The sequence below is a fragment of the Girardinichthys multiradiatus genome, chromosome 17 (assembly GCF_021462225.1).
Source record: "Girardinichthys multiradiatus isolate DD_20200921_A chromosome 17, DD_fGirMul_XY1, whole genome shotgun sequence".
Taxonomy (NCBI): domain Eukaryota; kingdom Metazoa; phylum Chordata; class Actinopteri; order Cyprinodontiformes; family Goodeidae; genus Girardinichthys; species Girardinichthys multiradiatus.
This window is the reverse complement of record NC_061809.1, coordinates 25,882,513-25,904,902: the sequence shown is the minus strand read 5'-3', so window position 1 is coordinate 25,904,902 and position 22,390 is coordinate 25,882,513. Positions and strand designations below refer to the sequence as shown.

General features: G+C 41.3%; 2 protein-coding genes across 7 annotated transcripts in view; one reads left to right on the top strand and one right to left on the bottom strand.

Annotated features, from left to right (window-relative positions):
• Nucleotides 1-9,634, top strand: part of phf21b (PHD finger protein 21B) — an 84,456-nt gene extending 74,822 nt beyond the window's left edge. For all 5 annotated transcript variants that reach the window (XM_047389709.1, XM_047389711.1, XM_047389713.1 and 2 more), the window contains 5 exons: nucleotides 1,374-1,390; nucleotides 1,468-1,626; nucleotides 1,704-1,770; nucleotides 1,844-1,947; nucleotides 6,238-9,634. In XM_047389709.1, the coding sequence (XP_047245665.1) occupies nucleotides 1,374-1,390; nucleotides 1,468-1,626; nucleotides 1,704-1,770; nucleotides 1,844-1,947; nucleotides 6,238-6,471 (581 nt within the window). In that variant the 3' untranslated portion in view covers nucleotides 6,472-9,634. The remainder of the gene's footprint in view (nucleotides 1-1,373; nucleotides 1,391-1,467; nucleotides 1,627-1,703; nucleotides 1,771-1,843; nucleotides 1,948-6,237) is intronic.
• A 4,117-nt stretch (nucleotides 9,635-13,751) lies between these two features.
• The window catches only part of LOC124883078 (rho GTPase-activating protein 8-like), a 37,837-nt gene continuing 29,198 nt past the window's right edge, over nucleotides 13,752-22,390 (bottom strand). For both annotated transcript variants that reach the window (XM_047389971.1, XM_047389972.1), the window contains 7 exons: nucleotides 20,751-20,849; nucleotides 20,566-20,676; nucleotides 20,414-20,487; nucleotides 20,241-20,318; nucleotides 15,207-15,335; nucleotides 15,020-15,123; nucleotides 13,752-14,201 (listed from right to left, as the gene is read on the bottom strand). In XM_047389971.1, coding sequence (XP_047245927.1) covers nucleotides 14,004-14,201; nucleotides 15,020-15,123; nucleotides 15,207-15,335; nucleotides 20,241-20,318; nucleotides 20,414-20,487; nucleotides 20,566-20,676; nucleotides 20,751-20,849 — 793 coding nt within the window. In that variant the 3' untranslated portion in view covers nucleotides 13,752-14,003. The remainder of the gene's footprint in view (nucleotides 14,202-15,019; nucleotides 15,124-15,206; nucleotides 15,336-20,240; nucleotides 20,319-20,413; nucleotides 20,488-20,565; nucleotides 20,677-20,750; nucleotides 20,850-22,390) is intronic.

The window sequence follows — 22,390 nt, the reverse complement described above, 5'->3', positions numbered from 1 at the left end:
TGTAAACGGGTTCTGGTCATTTTGTATTAACTTTTTCTGGGACAAATGGAGCCGTCTGGCACAACTCATTTCATACTCGCTTTGACAAGTGACACTCTTAGTCCATTTAGTCTGCTAGATCAGTAGTGCTGCATCCCTGGCTTAAATGAATGGGTGGTTAACAGGTTTCTGCAGAACTTTGTGGCATTCTGAGGAAGTATTCATAATTACAAAGAGCGAATTTCTCCACGAGAATTAATAGTAATATTTAGGAATAAATCTTGAATTTTAAACTTTGATGACTGGGCCTGGACAGAATATACAATTTAAATATAATGTTGACTAAAATAGCCAAATTTCATGCATGTTTGGTTAACCTATGCTATCCCTGCCTCACATGCACAGAGTACAGTCCTTACTGCAGAAAAGTTGAGGCTGCGCCTCCATTACCTGCACTAGTGGCTAGAGGGACGTACATTCTGATGTCACTGGATAAGTATTTGATAGTATTTAACCTGTAAATATTAAATGTACGTCTGCCTTTGACTAAGCCAAATATTTATTTGTTTGTATATGATACAATTGATTTAAATTACTCCAGTTTTTAGTTGATTCCTGTAATTCAAATAAAAAAGTCTCCAACATGTTTTTCTGAAAGCCAGCAGAATAATCCTCAGCGCTCTGATCAACTGAAGTGTAAAAACAATAAAAAAAATCCACCACTAACTCCAACTCAGTTTTATAGTGCTGTGAAAAAGTATTTGCTATTTTTTTGTCCAGTTTCACCAACTGCACCTGGGCCTGATTACTGCCACGTCTGCAGAATTAAGAAATAACTTCAATAGAACTTGTCTGACAACACAAAGAAGGCTACAGGCAACCGTTGAAAACCATAATCCACAAATGGTCAGGAAAATGATTCAATGCACACCAGGAAGTTCACCTCTGATTGGCTACACAAAAAAATAAGGGTAGTCAAAGTTTAGACTAAAATCCAATAAAGATCCTGGGGTTTGACCTTAAACAGGCTGTTCAAGCAAAACTCTCTTAATGTGGCTGAATTAAATCAATTCTGCAAAGAAGAGTGGGCCAACCTTCCACCACTGTGCTTGGCACAATTAGTTAATAGGTTTAGAAGCCAGGCTGGATTGAACAGCTTCTTCGCTTTAATGAATGAAGCCATCATTTAAAACTGCATTTTTTATTTACCAATTTGTCTTTGATCTGAAACTTTAATGAACAAATCTGTAGGAGTCAATACTTTTTTACAGCATTGTATCTGCACTTCCTCTGAGCTTGCTTTCCCAAACAGTCCAGATTATTTCCTTCAGCTACAGTTAACTCCTCTAACATGAACTAACCTCTGCTCTGCTCCATCCACATGCTAACCTCAGAGGATTTCTGCTGGAAGGTAGGTCACATGACTCCTGATGTCACAGCTCAGCAGCGTTCTGTAACTTGACTCACGTCTGCTGTGTCTTTCTTCAGGAGGAGCTGGAGCATGACGACCGCTGCGCCGTCTGCAAGGAGGAAGGAGAACTGCAGCCCTGCCACAACTGCCCCCGAGCCTACCACCCCAGCTGCCTCCACCCGCCCATCAAAAGCCCCCACAGAGGCCCCTGGTACTGCCCCAAGTGCCAGAAGAAGGTGTGTTAGAGATGCATTAAGCTTACTGTTGAGGCTTAGAGGTGACAGAAACATAAAACTGTACCTTCTGCTTTCAGGTCCTGAACAAGGAGAACCTGTCTTGGCCTCAGAACTTTGTTCAGTCCTATGTTACACATAAGACAGGTGAGACACTGAAGTTCAGTTCTTCAGCCAAGAGTTGTGCCATTACCTGTTCTGATGGAGTGTCTGTGTGCAGTGAGGCAAGAGGAGAAGCGGCGGCTGCTGAGACGAAACAACGAGCTGAAGAAGGAGTGTTCTCACCTGGAGGAGCAGGACCAGAAGCTCAACAAGACGCTCAAAGTAAAAACGCCCACAGGCCTGGAGGATGAAGTTAGCAGCAGAAAGAAACTGAGTTTATAAATATTGACTAAGGGTGTTTTCACACCACTAAAGGCCGTTGGTCCGGACCAAAAGCTAACTTTATTTTTTTCATTTGGTGCGGTTTGTTTGCAATTAACTATTACTTGTAAACAAAGCCACGCGGGTGACGATCATTGTTCCCATTGGACAGAAATGACGGGGGGCGGGACAGAGCACAGACCCGGAAATTTAGGAAAACATCTGTAGACGTGCTGCGTGCAGCTCCTCTGTTCTGCATATTTATGCCGTTATTACAGCTGCAATATTATTGTGAGTCAAGAGCAGCTCATTCAACACAGACTTTGAGACGTTGCATTTATAATGTTGGAACCCCGTCGGAGAATGCGTGCTGAACGCCGACGTTCTCTACGTGCCTCGTCCCACAACAAGCCAGTAGCGTTGCTAAGCAACACACAGCTTATCAGGTATGATTACCTTACAACACACACCTTTGCTAGCGGCTACGGTGGCTTTTTATGTCCAAAGAGACGTAAGCTTTTTGTAGTTGGTTCAGATTGGGGCCGGTTTGTCTTGAGACCACCCCAAAAAGTGGGTCTCGGTCCGGTTGTTTGGTGTGGACCAAAAGTGGCAGGTGTGAATACACCCTTATTCACAACTGCCACTTTTGGTCCGAATACAAACCGGCCCCGATCTGAACCAACTACAAAAAGCTCTTTGGACATAAAGAGCCACCGTAGCCGGTAGCAAAGGTGTGTGTTGTAAGGTAATCATACCTGATAAGCTGTGTGTTGCTTAGCAACGCTACTGGCTTGATGTGGGACGAGGCACGTAGAGAACGTCAGCGTTCAGCACGCATTCTCCGACGGGGTTCCTACATTATAAATGCAACGTCTCAAAGTCTGTGTTGAATGAGCTGCTCTTCAGCCTCACAATAATATTGCAGCTGTAATAACGGCACAAATATGCAGAACAGAGGAGCTGCACGCAGCACGTCTACAGATGTTTTCCTAAATTTCCGGGTCTGTGCTCTGTCCCGCCCCCCGTCATTTCTGTCCAATGGGAACAATGATCGTCACCCGCGTGGCTTTGTTTACAAGTAATAGTTAATTGCAAACAAACCGCACCAAACCAAAAAAATACGGTCCGCTTTTGCTCAAGACCAAACGACTTTCCGGTGTGAATACAACCTAACTCTCATTTCAGCAGGATGATACTGTAGCAGTAGAGTCAGCACTTTCTGCAACACAAACCCATTCTCACCTTTTCCGTAGACAGGTACAGGTAAAAAAAAAAAAGTGAATATTGCATAAGAGTACAATATTTTTTGGCAGTCATTTCAGAAAGTGAAAGTTATTTTTATAGAGATTCATTCCACATAGAGTAAACGTTTATTCCTTGTTATTTTGATGATTAGGTGAGGAAAACTCTAAATGTGTCTCAGAAAATTAGATTATCACATTAGACCAATCAAAAAATGATGTTTTAAGCACAAAATGTCAGGCTTCTGAAAAGTATGTACATTTCTATTCACTTAATACTTGGCTGGGCCTCCTTTTGCATGAATTACAGCATCAACGCGCCGTGGCATAGAGGCGATCAGCCTCGGGTTCTGCTGAGGTGTTCAGGAAGCCCAGGTTGCTATGATAATGGTCTTCAGGTCATCTTCCTCTCATCAGCCCATAGATTTATGGGGTTTAGAACAGGGGAGTTTGCTGGCCAATCAAGAACAGGAACACCTCTGTACCGTTGGCCTTGTGGGCCGGTACGAAGTCCTGCTGGAAAATAAAATCAGCATCTCCATACAGCTGGTCAGCAGAGGGAAGCATGAAGTGCTTGAAATATGGTTGCGTTGACAATGGACTTCAGAAAACCCAGTGGACCAAAACCAGCAGATGACATGGTAACCCAAATCCTCACTGACTGTGGAAACTTCACACAGGACTTCAAGCAACATGGATTCTGTTCCTCTCCACTCTTCCTCCAGACTCTGAGACCTTGATTTCCAAATAAAATGCAGAACTTACTTTCATCTGAAAACAGGACTTTGGACCATTGAGCAACAGTCCAGTTCCCGTTCTCCTTAGCCCAGGTAAGACGCCTTTGTCTCTGGTTCAGAAGTGGTTTGACACGAGGAACATTTGTAGCCCATGTCTAGTATTCATCTCTGTGTGGTGGCTCTTGATGCACCAACTCCAGCCTCAGTCCACTCCTTGTGAAGTTTTCCCAAATTCTTCAATGTATTTTGCTTGACAATCTTTATTAGGCTGCAGTTCCCCCTGTTGTGTGTGCACCTTTTCCTACCACACTTCTTCCTTCCACTCAATTTTCTGTTAATATGCTTGGATCCAAAACTCTGAACAACCAGCTTTTTTAGCAATGATCTTTTGTGGCTTCCCGTCCTTGTTGAGGGTGTCAATAACGGTCTTCTGGACATCTGTCCAGTCAGCAGTGTTCCTGATGATTGTGTGTCTCCTACTGACCCAGATTGAGAGACCATTTAGAGGTTCAGGAAACCTTTACAGGTGTTTGGAGTTAATTAGCAAATTAGGGTGCTGACAATGATTTTCCAAGACGCTGCATTTTGGGTATTCTTTACCTGTAGGCCATAATCAAAATTACAGGAAACAAAGGCTTGGAATATCACTCTGTGTAATGATTCTGTATAATATCTGAGTTTCACTTTCTGAGATGACTGGCAACATATATTGCATCTTTTGGAGCTGTTCAACTTGAAAAAAGTTAATGTTTTTTGTCACTCGTTTTAGAAAGTTTCATCAGAGTGAAATATTTCAAGCCTTTATTACTTGTAATTTTGATAATTATGACTTGCTGTTAATGAAAACCCAAAATTCTGTGTCTCAGAACATCAGAATAATATGAAAAAGATAAATATTGAAAACTCATGGTGTCAGCACCCTAATGAGCTAATTAACTCAAAATACCTGCAAAGGTTTCCTGAGCCTTTCAACAGTCACTCTGGGTCATAGGCTACACAACCATGGGGAAGACTGTTGATTGGACAAATGTCCAGAAGACAGTCATTGGCACCCACCACAAGGAGGGTACGGCACAAAAGGTCATTGCTAAAGAAGCTGGTAGTTCACAGGTTGCTATAGCCAAGCAAATTCATAGAAAATTAAGTGGAAGGAAAAATTGTGGTAGGAAAAGGTACACTAGCAACAGTGAGAGGAGTGTCAAGTAAAATCCATTCAAGAATTTGTGGGAGCTTCACAAGGAGTGGACTGAGGCTGGAGTCAGTGCATCAAGATACACCACATACAGATGAATACTAGACATGGGGTAGAAGCATCTTACCTGACGAAAATGAATTGGACTGTTGCTCAGTGGTCCAGCTATTTTCAGGTGAAATTAAAAGTTTGCTTTTGATTTGCAAATCAAGGTCCCAGAGTCTGGAGGAAGAGTGAAGAGGAACAGAATCCATGTTGCTTGAAGTCCAATGAGAAGTTTCCACAGTCGGTGATGATTTGGGGTACCATGTCATCTACTGGTTCTGGTCCACTGGGTTTTCAGCGCAGCCATCTACCAGGACTTTCAGAGCACTTATGCTTCCTTCTGCTGAAGGCTGGTATCAGAGGAACCTGGACTTCCTGAACACCAGAGGCTGATATCCACCATGCCATGCCGCATTGATGCAGAACTCATGCAGAAGGAGCCCCAACCAATTATTGACTGCATAGAAATGAACAAAGTGAATTATGTTTTTTCATTATCTGCAAGTCACAATCATCAAAATTACAAGAAATAAAGGCTTGAAATGTTTCACTCTGTGTAATGAATCTATCTAATATAGGAAGCATGATAAAACATTGGACTTGTTGAGAAGATGCATTATTATATCTGCATTTCTAAGTTGCTTGGGATAAAAGTGGTTACCAAATGCATAAACACACAGGACAGGGAGGAGTAAAGGTCAGGGGTTAAAAGGAACATAAAGAAGGAAAATAAAACATGGAGAGCAGGGTTTGAACGATGGCATAACGCTGAGGGGAGGAATGGACCAATCCAGAAGCAGTGCTAGAAACAGAGTCTTCAAACTGATTGGACAGTTACAACTATGACAACCCAAACTGTCCAATCAGAGAGCAGATGGTTTACAATCCAGGTCCACGCGATCAGATGGGATTAGCTTCTGCTCACAAGTTCACTGATTTACCCTGCCAACCAATACTCGAACCTTCATCAACCTCCTTCTGTCACATGACCAGCTGCCACAAAGTGATCGCATGACCACTTCCTGTTTCTCTACAGGCCTGTATGGATCAGAGGGATCGGCTCCTCGGACTGCAGAGGGACACTCAGGCGTCGCTCGACCGCCTCAAAACGCTCATCAGGCTCATCCAGCGAGACCAGCTCGTCCAGGTCACCATGACTACCGTCGCCAAGCTCCCCCAGCTGTGGATGAAACCCACCAGCACCGCCACCATAGTGGCGGCTCCGTCGGCCGCACCGCTTCAGCCGAGCCAAGACGACGTCACCAACTAGATTCAACATCTCTGAAGTGTTTTAAAACCCAACACCTACAGTGCTTACGAGATTTTTTTAAGTTATTTTCTATTTATTCTTCGCCTTAATGTATTTATTACGAACCGGTAGAATCCAGCGTCCGAGTTGTCCCGAACCTGAGCGGTCAGGCAAAGGAGCGGCTGTACAGCGATTTATCCGATTAGACGTTCGTTTTCATCCTCCTGTGAACAAAGTTCCTGCCATACGACTTCAGGAAGACGTTTCCACAAGTAAACGCAGACGAGCCTTCAAACAAAACAGAGAACTACGTTTTTCCTCAGTATTTATAGAGTTAAAGTCAAAGAAAAAAGTATTTAAGAATAAACTACAGAAATTAGCTTTTTAGTGCAGATTTTAGTATTTTCATGCCGATGCCTGTTGATAAATGTAAGTTTGGAGTATTTGAGGGGATCACTGTACATATGTGCTTTCATCATCATCTAAAGGCGCATGAGTTTAACTTGTTCTTTAAGACGCAGAAAGAAACCTTCATGCCATCTTTTTACTGAATAAAGGTGTAAAACACCTTGAAAACTGAGCAATGAACTAAGCCAGACGTGCAAGAAATCTGCATTCACTCACCACATTCAGGCCCGATTACTGCTAGACTTGTGGAATACAGAAATCACATACATACAACCTGCCTCCTTACATGAAGTAGGCCAAAGAATCTCAAAAATTAGCATTCCCTCTTGTAAAGAAATTGGAAAAGTCCTTGACGTCTATCAGTGTGGAGAGGGTTACAAAGCCATCTCCAAGACCCGTGAACCACAGTGAGAACCTTCCCTGGAGTTGCCAGACTAAAACTTACTCCAAGTGTACATTAACGGCTGACCCAGAAGGTCACAAAGGAACCCAGAACAACATCTAAAAGCACTGCTGACCACCAAGAACATAAAGGCCCGGTTCACATTTACAATAAAAGGTCTTGATGGTCCCCAAGACTTCTGGAAAAATATTCTGTGGCCTGACGAGACAAAATGGGATGCTATCTGAAGATATGCGTCCTTTTCCGCAAAGACCAGGTGAAAATCTAATGGCAGCAAGTCTGAAGGGCTCAAAAACAAAAAAAGGTTTTTGAGTGGCCTAATCAAAGTTTAAACCTAAATCACCAATAAATGCTCAAAACCCTCCAATATGGCTTCCTAGCTTTTTTTCTTAAAGAAATAATTTGAAACCTGTTTCTTATACTTGACTTATCTTTGATGAAATATTTAGGACAAAAAGTAAATACGGAATAAATTCCTTGAAATCCTTGCAGAGATTCCAGTATTTACTTAATAAAAGCAAGCAGTGTGAAAGCTGTTCTGTAAACATCTAAACGTGCATTTAAAAAGGACTAAATTCGTCTGCAGCATTTACTGAATCCATCTGAGCCTGTTTATGATCTGCGTCTTAAAGAAAAATAAAACTCTTGACCCAGTCTCGTGTCATGCATCCATTCAGCCCCTACCACTTTAACCACTATGGAAAATATGCCAAAAACGTCTTTTTTGTTTTATATTTTCTGTGTATTCTGAGCGACGGATGAACACTGCCTCACATCGTTTCAGGGTTTCAGTCTTTGTTGTGTTGTATCATTTTGTTGTTTTATATTTAAAAACAGAAGCAGAACGTCTCCGTCGAGCTGCAACAACAGTCGCGTGTCTTCCTGCCGGTCCGGAGACGTCCCGCTTTAGCGCCTGTGTTTAGTGGGTTTTTTTATTTATTATTTGTGGTACTGTACTCACCGATCAGTCAAGGTGCAGCTCTCCAATGCACAAACATGAACAAAAAGGAGAGGAAAAATGCCTTTTATCAGAAAAGATTTGATTAGAATCATATCCAGCTCACCTGTTTGGTCTCTGAAGGATCAATGCTGCAGGATCTCAGCTTGATGCAAACTTCTCTGCTAAAAACCATGCAGAGAATAACAAGTTAATCCAGTGAAACTAGAAAAATCAGTTTTGCGCCAGGATTCCTGAAAGGAATGAACTTACTGGACGTCTTTGTTTCTCCTGGCAGGATCGGAACGATGATTTAAACCAGACAAAGATGAATATCACACATTTAAAATGTACATTTTAGTAGTAACTGAACAAAAACAAATTAGGTGAGCTGCAGAAAAGGCTAGGAGGTTTTGAATCAGTTTGCACCTGTTGTTGCATGCATAATAAAAGATAAAATATCACTTTAAACACCATAGTATTGAAGTCCCTATTTGCTTATTTACCATCCAATCATGGAGGCTCTTAATGCTGACATGATACAGCAGCCATCATGGATTCAGATTTCCAGCGAATTGAGCCTCGAATTTAAATCACTTTATTTTAGGGTAAGATGAAGGTTCCTGATTGGGTAACAGCTTCTAAAAGCCGGATCTTTAAAAGAACATTTCTGGACCGGTATCGCAGGTAACTTGTCTCTGAGTGAAGCTGCCTGAAGAAAAGTTTTTTGAGAACTTCCTGATTAAAAGGTGAAAAGACACCTTTTATGAGCAGAAATCTTTGAGCAACTTGAGATCAGATTACTTTTCGCTTCCACCCCGGCGGAGCTCCTTCAGAGTCCAACCTGCCTTCACGAGAGAATTAAATCATTATCAATCTGTAACACGAGAAGGCTTTTATTTTGAAATGTGCCATGTGATGCATATCAGGTCCTCACCTGAGAGGTGAAAGTTCAAACCAAGATGGAAACCATATCAGTTCTCCGTGACACATCGATGCTTCACTCATTTAAAAATAAAAAACGAAGCCCACCTTGCTCCTCCTCCATCCGTTTCTAGGAATCTTCTCCGGGAGAAACTGTGCAGTGCTTAAACAGATCTATTTTACTACGCGACACAACATTTGAACAAAACAAAAAAGAAGAAAAAAAAAAAAACATTTTTATATTCTTTTATCGAGGAGCCAAGAGAAACCAGAAGAGTGTGTAGATGGAGGTGAAGTAGACATTTCTGTTCGTCGGTGGAGGCGGGGAACTGTCCAGTGGATAGTGTGTATAGGAAGTGTTTGTCTTAAATATGCCAACGTAGTTTTTCCTTCTTTCTGATGCATCAAAACGCTGATTGATGGAAGGATCGATGGTTAAAGAATAGTCTCACCTTTTGTACCAAGTTCTTACAAAAACATGGAATCATTAATAAACAAAATTCAAGACCAAACGCCTCAGAGTCTGTTTGAGAATTACTGACTCCTAACTATTTTAAACATTTAAGCTTCTGAATCTTTATGAGACCTTTTTAAACTATAGTTTTTTTATATTTCTGGAATATTTTATACAATATTCAATAATTAATAGACAATTAAATGGAAAATTAAGGACAAATAGAAGTAGATGGAAAATATAAAATGTACCAAAAAGAAATATTAAATCAAATTTTTCTCTAGTTTACGTCCTAAACGACATTCAATTTAAATGAACCAAAATGCAATAATGAGATATATTGAAATTGTAAAGTTTTTTTTAAATTCAAAATAAATTAATCAAATTCATAATGTAATTTAATACAATTTTTCTAGTTCAAGTTGTTTGTATTTAAATTTAACTACTTTAAACATTTGTGTTCTTAAAAATTACACATTTTATTATAATTTCAGACAATATTAACTAATTTAAAGAAAATAAATGTTAAACTACAAATGTTTAAATATGGTGTTAAATTTTACATTAAATGGAAATGAATCCAAATTGAATAACTAAATATGTTCAAATTGTAAAGATATCATGCAAAATATTAATTGATCAAGATTATATTGAATATTCTTCTAAAATCTTTTTAATTTCTTTTAAATCCTTTTAAGATTCTATTTTATCTTAGAATTTTTTTTATTCAGGTCCTTCTCAAAATATTAGCATATAGTGATAAAGTTCATTATTTTCCATAATGTAATGATGAAAATTTAACATTCATATATTTTAGATTCATTGCACACTAACTGAAATATTTCAGGTCTTTTATTGTCTTAATACGGATGATTTTGGCATACAGCTCATGAAAACCCAAAATTCCTATCTCACAAAATTAGCGTATCATTAAAAGGGTCTCTAAACGAGCTATGAACCTAATCATCTGAATCAACGAGTTAACTCTAAACACCTGCAAAAGATTCCTGAGGCCTTTAAAACTCCCAGCCTGGTTCATCACTCAAAACCCCAATCATGGGTAAGACTGCCGACCTGACTGCTGTCCAGAAGGCCACTATTGACACCCTCAAGCAAGAGGGTAAGACACAGAAAGACATTTCTGAACGAATAGGCTGTTCCTAGAGTGCTGTATCAAGGCACCTCAGTGGGAAGTCTGTGGGAAGGAAAAAGTGTGGCAGAAAACGCTGCACAACGAGAAGAGGTGACCGGACCCTGAGGAAGATTGTGGAGAAGGGCCGATTCCAGACCTTGGGGGACCTGCGGAAGCAGTGGACTGAGTCTGGAGTAGAAACATCCAGAGCCACCGTGCACAGGCGTGTGCAGGAAATGGGCTACAGGTGCCGCATTCCCCAGGTCAAGCCACTTTTGAACCAGAAACAGCAGCAGAAGCGCCTGACCTGGGCTACAGAGAAGCAGCACTGGACTGTTGCTCAGTGGTCCAAAGTGCTTTTTTCGGATGAAAGCAAATTCTGCATGTCATTCGGAAATCAAGGTGCCAGAGTCTGGAGGAAGACTGGGGAGAAGGAAATGCCAAAATGCCAGAAGTCCAGTGTCAAGTACCCACAGTCAGTGATGGTCTGGGGTGCCGTGTCAGCTGCTGGTGTTGGTCCACTGTGTTTTATCAAGGGCAGGGTCAATGCAGCTAGCTATCAGGAGATTTTGGAGCACTTCATGCTTCCATCTGCTGAAAAGCTTTATGGAGATGAAGATTTCATTTTTCAGCACGACCTGGCACCTGCTCACAGTGCCAAAACCACTGGTAAATGGTTTACTGACCATGGTATCACTGTGCTCAATTGGCCTGCCAACTCTCCTGACCTGAACCCCATAGAGAATCTGTGGGATATTGTGAAGAGAACGTTGAGAGACTCAAGACCCAACACTCTGGATGAGCTGAAGGCCGCTATCGAAGCATCCTGGGCCTCCATAAGACCTCAGCAGTGCCACAGGCTGATTGCCTCCATGCCACGCCGCATTGAAGCAGTCATTTCTGCCAAAGGATTCCCGACCAAGTATTGAGTGCATAACTGTACATGATTATTTGAAGGTTGACGTTTTTTGTATTAAAAACACTTTTCTTTTATTGGTCGGATGAAATATGCTAATTTTGTGAGATAGGAGTTTTGGGTTTTCATGAGCTGTATGCCAAAATCATCCGTATTAAGACAATAAAAGACCTGAAATATTTCAGTTAGTGTGCAATGAATCTAAAATATATGAATGTTAAATTTTCATCATGACATTATGGAAAATAATGAACTTTATCACAATATGCTAATATTTTGAGAAGGACCTGTATTTCAGCTAATATTCACAAATTTATGAAAAACATTTTTTTTAAATAGATTAAGGAAAGTTTTGAAAATAATCTATAAAACTAGATGGAAAATGCTTAAAAAAACATTTTAACTTTGAGGATAAATTTCTAATATTTAAATGCAACAATTATGCATATTAGAATCTTTAGAACATTTTGTTTTAATAAACATTTTCAAAAACGTTTTTCATATTTGTTGATTATTATTTTAAACTTCTACTTTGTCCTCTTAAAAATATATATATTTTTTTGATTTCACAAATTTATAAAAGCAATATATTTAACTAGAAAAAAGACAAATTCTATCAAATCATTTAAAATTAGATTGATCAAATAAAAAAGTCATTTTTGGTGGCACAAAAATAAAATAAAAATACATGAATCAGTGCAATAATTAGATATATCAACTAAAGCTATTTTGCAAAATATAAACAAAATTTATAACAAGCGTTTTAAATTATATATATTTTTCTAGTTATATAATAAAGAATAATTCTTTGTGAACATATCAAGTATTTTTCTAAAAACGAGCCATGTATGTGTGCTGGCTGGTTGCTGCAGCAGGTCATAAGTCAAGGTCAAGGTCACCTCCAGTGCTCCAGCTTCAGAGTGTTCATCACTACAGACTGATGAGGTGCAACACAGATGCTTCAGCAGATGAGCCAGGATGAAAGGTCAGCGGTGCAGACGTGATCGTCCCACTATTCCGAAAGGGAAGAAGAACGAGGTTTTGTCCCTATTGAGATCATGATGATGATGTCATCCATGTAGATCCCAATCAGCATCAAGCAACCATGATCAAAATCATCAGGCAGAAGGAATATAGCATATTTCAAGAAGATCCTCTGTCCAGAAGAACGCAGTCACTGGGAAAAACCTGACTCCACACCAAAGGAAAGGAACACCTTCTTAGAAGCACCCTCTAAATAACTGGATCTCCACTAATGTTTGTGCTAGAGAGAGAATTCAACATCCTCAAAGTGCAAGAAGTCCAAGTGGGTCTCTTTTGCGAGCAAGGCTCAAAAACCTTTTCATATAGTTCATATTTCCAGTTGTATCATAAATTGTATTCAAGGTGAATTTAAGTTTCTACTTAGTTAAAATTCTCCCTCGTGAAGTCTGTTTCTAATGGTTTGGTCTGTCATTCATCCCAGTGGCCAGTTGTAGGTCACTGTGTAGGGCTCTGGCGGTACTCATCCTGTTCCTTCTTGCACAAAGGAGCAGATACCGGTCCTGCTTATGGGTTGAGGACCTCCAACAACCCTGTCCAGCTCTTCTAGAGTACCTGCTGTCTCCTGGAATCTCCTCCATGCTTCTGAAACTGTGCTGGGAGACGCAGCAAATCTTTGGGGCACTGGCACGCATTGATGTTCCAACCCTGTGCAGCCCCTGTAGCGTCCAGGTATTACCTCATGCCACCAGTAGTGACCCTGACCAAGGTCAAAGGGTCAAAGATAAATGGGGGAAAATGTGGCCTCCACCTGCAGAATCACCGCTGCTTTTGGAGTCGCCTCATTTGTTCACCTGATGACAGCTGACACTGATTAACAACCACCTCTACAACTGAACTGACCAGATTAATATGGCAGGAGTTAAACTGACTTGATATTATACAGTGTCCCTTTCATTTTATAGAGCTAATATAAAACATATCCAGGCAGCCTGTTTAATACATGAATATAACAGGGTTAAAAGACATTAATTTATATTATAACAAGGATTTTTCCCCCTCATTATGTTACAATTTATTAAAAACCAAAATGAATTTTACTTTTAATGCTTATTTTTCCAGTAATAACTACAGAAAACATTTTAATTTCAAGTCTTATAGGAAAGTTTTGGGTTTTATTAAAACAACACATTAAATATGTTCTGTACAACAGATAAAACAGGTTCCTAAAGACAAAAAAAAAAAAACAAATCACCATATTGTGTCTGTATGTTCTGTAGTGTCCTGATAATTAAAGTTCAGATATTTCAATGTAACAGAGATCTTCAGAGGGTCTGAAAAGACCTAAGCGTTCCTTCTGGATCACTTGGACCTTTCAGGGTTCCTCAGCAGCTGGGGTCACGGGGTTACCTGAGCAGGTGGACAGCGGGAGCCGAACACGGTGTTGAAGTGTTCGATGAGGATCTCAGTGAAGATGTTGATGGGCGTCAGAGCGTTCAGAGAGATGGAACCGTGACGAGGCCAAACCAGGTTCACGCCGAAGACGCAGGCCAGGTTGGAGGCGCTCATCTTGTTGATGATGCTTTCCTGAGAAACCTGCAGGAAACACAAACACTGCTCGGTTTTATGATGACTTCAGGTTGATCCCAGTCATGGAAAACATTTCTTAACACTTAGAATCTGTTTCTGCTCTTAGAAAACCGTTAAAATCATTCAGGATTTTTCTTAAAAACCTTCTTTAGAAATAAGAGCAGATTGTCTAAAACACCTTGAATGTTATGACTGAGACAAGACATTTTAATCTGATAAAAACTGTAATTTAATATATCAACTTCTGAGAACAATGGATAAAAAATGAACATATTAGGTTAAATTAAAAAATGGATGAATTTATTATTATTATTTATTAGATTATACAACAATACCTTAATTACGAAAAGTAGAAGATGAATATATTTTGTAAATAGTCAGTCAGTCATTTTCTACCGCTTATTCCATAGTGGGTCGCGGGGGAGCTGGTGCCTATCTCCAGCAGTCTATGGGCGAGAGGCGGGGTACACCCTGGACAGGTCGCCAGTCCATCACAGGGCAACACACAAACAACCAAACACACTCATTCATACACCTAAGGGCAATTTAGAGAGACCAATTAACCTAACAGGCATGTTTTTGGACTGTGGGAGGAAGCCGGAGTACCCGGTGAGAACCCACGCATGCACGGGGAGAACATGCAAACTCCATGCAGAAAGACCCCAGGCCAGGAATCGAACCCAGGACCTTCTTGCTGCAAGGCAACAGTGCTACCAACTGCGCCACCGTGCAGCCATCATTTTGTAAATAGACAAAATAAAAAAAAATAAAAAAAATAAAAAGGAAAACACACCAGAATGATATTAAAAAATGGTCAGACCCACCATGTGCAGGAAACAGATCAGAAATTTCACTACGATGAAGTTGTGTTCAGGAAGACTTTCAACGATCTGCTTGCACCTGGTCGCCCGCAGGCTGCTCTCCACATCTGAAAAGGTTCATTCAGAGTGAAACATCAGCAGCTGAGACCTGAATCATCATGAATCAGTCTGAGGAGGTTTCAGGACTCACTGAGGAGCTCCTGGACCTGGTTGTAGACTCTGAAGGTGAGCAGCGGCTCAGGAAGCTCTCTGAGGAACGTCTTCAGGATAACCGCGGGAACGTGGACATCCTGGTACAGATCGAAGTTCACCGGCTTACCTGAACAAAAAACGTACATGTAAAAAAAGCAGAGATGTTCACAAGTCATTTTTCCAACTGAAAAACATTTTTGCATTAAATCCACAACATCTAGGTCACCTCTAGTTGTAGGTTAGGAATCTAGACTTGGACTGTTTGTCCTCAGAGCTAAATCACTACATCAACATTTAAAAATGATCTTTTAGTCATTTAAAATTAAATTCATCATCCAAGAAACATTTAAATTACAACATAATGAACAAGACAGGCTAGTCGGGAATAAATGAGTGTTGATCGTCTGAATCATGGCTGTCAAACTCCGGTCCTCGAGGGCCGGTGTAGTGCCACGATTTGATGTGCCCCAAATCCAACACCTTAATCCAAGGACTGAATCATCTCCTCGTGTACTCAAGTTCTCCAGAGTCCTGCTTATGATCTAATTATGTGATTCAGGTAAGTTAACAGAGACATCTAAAAAGGTGCTGGCCCTCGGGGACTGGAGTGTGACATTGTGGTCTGAATGAACAGAATAGGAAGTGTCTTTATTTTGATATTACCAGCAGGAAGTGTACATGCAATTTAGCAGCTAGCGTAACAGTTACGTTTATTTTGTTTCCTAAAAGATCCAAAGTCATTTAATAGTGTTGAGGTTGACAGATATTCATGTGGTCATTATTATGAAGCTACAGCTAACAGGTTGAACAGGTTGTTTTTAGACATCAACATCCCATAATATTCCACCAACATCACTGGCTAATAATCAAGATCATCCTTTCATAGTAAAACATGCAGCAGCTGCAGTCTGGAGCTCACATACAGCTTCCTTTCAGTCTTCATTACAGCAGATAAAAACTGGTACTAAGACTTGAGTCTCAGACCACAAGTCCTAGTCAAGTCTCTGGGGCAGTGGTGTACCCCCTGAGCCATTTTCTATTCCACAGGTACCCCCTCCAGCAGTGTTTCCCTTAGGGTTTTGGTCTTGGGGGTGGGGTGCCCTGCGACTTTGCAAGTTCTCCCACTTAGAAATCATGGTGAGGTCTGACATTTTCATCTTAGGGCATGTCCACTGTGAGACCAAATCTAAAAATAAAAATAAATATCCAGTTATCACAATGTATGATTTTTTAAAATAATTTATTGGTGTGTAACTGCTGAAAATAAGTATTTGAACTCCTGCCAATCAGCAAAAAATTTGGGCCCTCAAAAACCTGTTAGTCCGACGCCTCTAAAAAGTCCACCTTCACTTTACTTCTAATTCTAAATTAAAAGCACCTGTTCGAGGTCGTTAACTGCATAAAGACACCTGTCCACCCCACACAATCAGTAAGACTCTAACTACTAACATGGCTAAGACCAAAGAGCTGTCCAAAGACACCAGAGACAAAATTGTAGACCTGCACAAGGCTGGAAAGAGCTACGGAGCAATTGCCAAGCAGCTTGGTGAAAAAAGATCAACTGTTGGAGCAATTATTAGAAAATGGAAGAAGTTAAACATGACTCTCAATCTCCCTCGGATTGGGGCTCCATGCAAGATCTCACCACGTGGCGCATCAATGATCCTAAGAAAGGTGAGGAATCAGCCCAGAACTACACGGGAGGAGCTGGTCAATGACCTGAAGAGAGCTGCCACCTCTGTTTCCAAGGTTACTGTGGGTAATACACTAAGACGTTATAGTTTAAAGTCATGCATGGCACGGAAGAATCCCCTGCTTAAATCAGCACACGTCCAGGCCCGTCTTAAGTTTGCCCATGATCATTTGGATGATCCAGAGGAGTCATGGGAGAACGTTCTGTGGTCAGATTAGACCAAAATAGAACCTTTTGGTCTTAACTCCAACTCGTCGTGTTTGGAGGATGAAGAATGATGAGTAGCATCCCAAAAACACCATCCCTACTGTGAAGCATGGGGGTGGAAGCATCATGCTTTGGGGTGTTTTTCTCCACATGGGACAGGACGACTGCACTGTATTAAGGAGAGGATGACCGGGGCATGTATTGTGAGATCTGTGCAGAGGAATGGACCAAAATCCCTGCTGCAGTTTGTGCAAACCTGGTGAAAAACTATTAACATTGATTTTCACAGGCGTTCAAATACTTATTTATAGCAGTAACACACAAATAAATTATTTAAAAAAGTCATACATCGTGATTTTTGGATTTTTTGTTTTAGATTATCTCTCACAGTGGACCTGCACCTAAGATGAAACTTTCAGACCCCTCCATGATTTCTAAGTGGGAGAACTTGCAAGGTCGCGGGGTGTTCAAATACTTATTTTCCTCACTGTATATGAATGCAGCCCGTTTGAGCTCTCTACATATTAACATATCGACAGTACATTCCTAAGGAAAAATCAACGTCTCCGTTCTTTGTTCACCTGCTGTATTTATACGTAATTTCTTTCTTTTTTTAACTGTCTCTCCATCTTTCTGCCTCTCTTTACCACATCTTTTATCTGTTTCTTTCCATCTTTATCTATTGTCTTTATCCATCTATCATGCATTTAGTTAATTACTGAGCTCAGTCTTATAGAATCAGGGGGATTATTTAACCTCCGACAGCCCAGCCAGGTCAGAACCTTTTATGAGGTGGTGACTAGACTTTAGCTGCATGTCAGGGGAGGGCATGAAACACTCGGGCTATTTCGTGTACTTCTACCTTCACCATATGTACCAGGAGCCGGAGAGTTAGCCCTGCCATCCAAACACAATTCGCCGCTTTTAAAAACTGCAGATATCTTTGCCTGCTTTCCAGGTTTTAGCGGCGTGTTTTTCTGTGCATCCGCTGTCAGGAGCGGATGTTCACCTGACGCACGTAACTCAGCGTGTTAGCGTGGGTAACACATAGTATGAGGAGTGTGTTTTCATCCAGCTTTTGTCAAGTTTGGTCATAGAAAGTAGAGTAGCGATGATGCAGGGACAGAAATCGCTCACTACGTGATCTAATAAAATTAATGACATTAACGTACTATTACTACCTTGTTGCTCGGGCAGGGTGCCCCTCTTGGATAATGGCGGGGAAACGCTGCCCTCAGTCAAACGTGTTAGATAAAATAGAATGTACAACAAATGATTATTAAATGAAAATCATTTTATTTAATCTCTTTAACTTGAGCAATTAGTTCTTCCGCATTTTATTCTTTTCAGCTCAAATTAAACAAAGATAACTCTGTTGCCGTGAAAGTGAATAAGTAATCTAAATAAATATGAAATCTCTTTAATAAGACCCCAATAAACAGACATTTAAACCTAAAAAACAGAAATAATATTCAGGTTCACTTTGTTTTCATCATTTAACTGAGCTTTAATGAGACACCTCAGACTGCTTGTCCTTGATAAGCTTTGATAGATCGGCAGAGTGGAAACAGCTGTTACTTCTCTCTTTCTCCCGGTAGCGTAGCGTCGTCCAGGTGAACAGCAAACCCCTGCTCTACTCTTTCCCACCTGTAGCTGTTTTATTGTGCCCTTTTTGCTCTTTTGGTTGATAAAAGCTTGGTTTGCACCTGGGTCCTAATAAAGCATCACACATCCAGGACTTATCCCTACTAACTGATGATATTTACCCCTCATCTTGGAAATAAAATATTAAATGTTTCCATGCACCCCCTGCAATGCGCTCACGTACCACTAGGGGTCCGAGTACCCCGGTTGGGAATCACTGCTTTAGGGCGCAAGTCTAAGTTGAGTCTTAAGTCGAAGTCTCAACTCGAGTCTCCATCTCTGCAACAGAGACTTCAGCAGAAATGCTTAATGGACCCAAACCCTTTTGTGATGTTTATGTTGTGTTTGAAACACGACGTTAATCTGAAGGACGGTACGGACTGACCGAGCTGAGATTAGCAAAGCAAAGTTTTATCTCTACGAAGGAGGGCCTAAGGCCCGACCCATTAGACTCCACTGCCCATCTCTCTGGAAACCAGTCAGCCTCATACAGCTTCCACCTCACTTCTCTACTTCCAACCATTGTGATGTTGTCACACATTATTTATTGTATTAACATGCGCAACCGAATCCTGAGCTCCAATAAACCCTTGAGTTTTTCAAGCTCCACAGAGGTGACCAGGGTGAGAGGAAGCCGTGGAGTGGTGTCAAACTGAAAGGGGACTAGAGGACTTGTAAGGGTAAGCTAACGCCATCTAATGCTAACTTGCTATAGGGGTCATATAAGCTCAGCATACAACGATTTAAATGCTGAAAATAATAGTTATTAAAATATGCTGTGACTAGTGACGCCACCACCTACCCAATCAGTGACCGACAGTCTTCTGACGTTGCGCTTTCAGCACAACTCGGCATGGTCAGAACCACAAGAAATCGGGTTCCACGTAAAAAAACTGAAAAGCCTAATAAGTGAGCAGAGCCATGCCAAACCGAGCTGAGTAGGGACTACTGGAAAAGAGGGAGAAGTTCCAAAAATATGTGAACTTCAAAAAAGTACCCAGCAGGTTTCAGGAAAGTATCCATTAAGTTCCAAGTGGGTACCATTTCAGTATAAAGAACGGGTTTTAGGGAAGTAACCTGTAGGTCTTAAAAAGTGGCCTGTAAGTATTCAAGAAACAAGCCTGTAAGATTCAGGACTGCAAGTTCCAAAAAAGTAGCCCATGAATTCAAAAATGTTCCCAGCAGGTTTGGGGAAAGTATCGAGGAAAGCAACATCTTAGTATCAAGAAAGTAAACAACACTGTTTAGAAAATTACCTTTGAAGTTTCAAAAGAGTAACCTGTACAATCAAAGTTTGCAACAAGTAACTTTCCTGGAGGCCTAAGAAGGCAACCTGTAAGCTTTTAAAACTTGAGTCTCTAGTTTCAGTCTGAACTGAGCTCTTGTTACACTAACTTTCTGAAAACTTTCCTTATGAAAGTGAAGTGTTGAAGCTGCAGGACACACACTAAGAGCCCCTGCAGGTTGGGGGAGGAAGACCCCACTTACCCAGGTTGTAGAGTTTCTGGACGTCCTTCATGATCTGGACACGAACTGAACGCCTGAAGATCCCTTCTGTCCTCAGACCTGAAAAACAATCAGTTACCAACTGAAGGAGAAACAGTTCCCTCTGCAGAATCTAGGTTAAAGTCTAGATTCAGGACACATAGGTGGCCGTTTACCTTTCTCCTTCAGGTAGGCCACGGTCTGAACCATTACCGGTGGGATGATTGCCTCATGGTTCTTCTCCCTGATGCTGCCAGGAAGCACAGTTATCGATCCACCTGTGATTGAATGACATCCCTAACAAGCTGAACGTAAACGAGCCACTCACTACTGCAGGCTGACACCAAACTGCTGCGTGGGCAGAGGGGGCCGAGGAGGCGGCGTTTTCACCGATGGAGGGGGTCCACCCTTCTGAGCCGCTCGCAGCTTCTCGTCATGCCTGTGATAAAACACACGTGATGAGGAACATGCAAACAGCAGAGAGGAAAATGGGTTCAGAAGAGGAGCAGCTGCCTGAGGACGTCTGCGGGGATGAAGAGCTGGTCGTAGTTCAGGTGTTCTCGCAGCTCCGTCAGGTAGTTCACATACGTCAGCTTCTTTCCGAACTTGTGACTGAGAGAAACAGGAGCGAGAAAATCAAGAGATTCAAGAAAATCCTAAAACACGCTGCTGCGAGAAATAAAGATTGTTTTTAAATTTGTTCTTTAATTAATAAACGTTTATTTTGAGAAACTTTATTACTTGCCCTAAAACCTGAGAAATATGGTAATTTTTTAACATCTCATTGAAGATTTAATTGTACGGCTCTCTGTTAATGAGGTAAACATGGTTCTAAAAATAATCTTGACGCTTTGATTCAACTTAAAAACATTTACATCATTGCCCTCTGTGCACAAAAACGTGCTCAACAAAAAAACAAAAGAACAACACACTTCTATTTTTAGCCCAGCATCAGTACTAATCCTATCAAATATGAATGATTTTTAAAACATTTTTAACACTTAAACCAGGGGCATCCAAAGTGCAGCTCGGGGGTCGTTGAGGGACCCTGACTGCAATTAATTAAAATCATCTTACAATGTAAAACAACGCAAAGTATTTGTCTTTTAATAACTGCGCTTTTCTGCTCGTACTCGTCGTCTTCCGCTTATCCGGGACCGGGTCGCGGGGGCAGCAGACTCAGCAGAGACGCCCAAACGTCCCTCTCTCCAGACACCTCCTCCAGGGGGAGCCCAAGGCGTTCCCAGGCCAGCAGAGAGACATAGTCCCTCCAGCGTGTCCTGGGTCGTCCCCTGGGCCTCCTCCAGGTGGGACGTGCCTGGAACACCTCCTGAGGAAGGCATCCAGGAGGCATCCGGTATACAGGTCCTTCTCAGAAAATTAGCATATTGTGATAAAGTTCATTATTTTCCATAATGTCATGATGAAAATTTAACATTCATATATTTTAGATTCATTGCACACTAACTGAAATATTTCAGGTCTTTTATTGTCTTAATACGGATGATTTTGGCATACAGCTCATGAAAACCCAAAATTCCTATCTCACAAAATTAGCATATCATTAAAAGGGTCTCTAAACGAGCTATGAACCTAATCATCTGAATCAACGAGTTAACTCTAAACACCTGCAAAAGATTCCTGAGGCCTTTAAAACTCCCAGCCTGGTTCATCACTCAAAACCCCAATCATGGGTAAGACTGCCGACCTGACTGCTGTCCAGAAGGCCACTATTGACACCCTCAAGCAAGAGGGTAAGACACAGAAAGAAATTTCTGAACGAATAGGCTGTTCCCAGAGTGCTGTATCAAGGCACCTCAGTGGGAAGTCTGTGGGAAGGAAAAAGTGTGGCAGAAAACGCTGCACAACGAGAAGAGGTGACCGGACCCTGAGGAAGATTGTGGAGAAGGGCCGATTCCAGACCTTGGGGGACCTGCGGAAGCAGTGGACTGAGTCTGGAGTAGAAACATCCAGAGCCACCGTGCACAGGCGTGTGCAGGAAATGGGCTACAGGTGCCGCATTCCCCAGGTCAAGCCACTTTTGAACCAGAAACAGCGGCAGAAGCGCCTGACCTGGGCTACAGAGAAGCAGCACTGGACTGTTGCTCAGTGGTCCAAAGTACTTTTTTCGGATGAAAGCAAATTCTGCATGT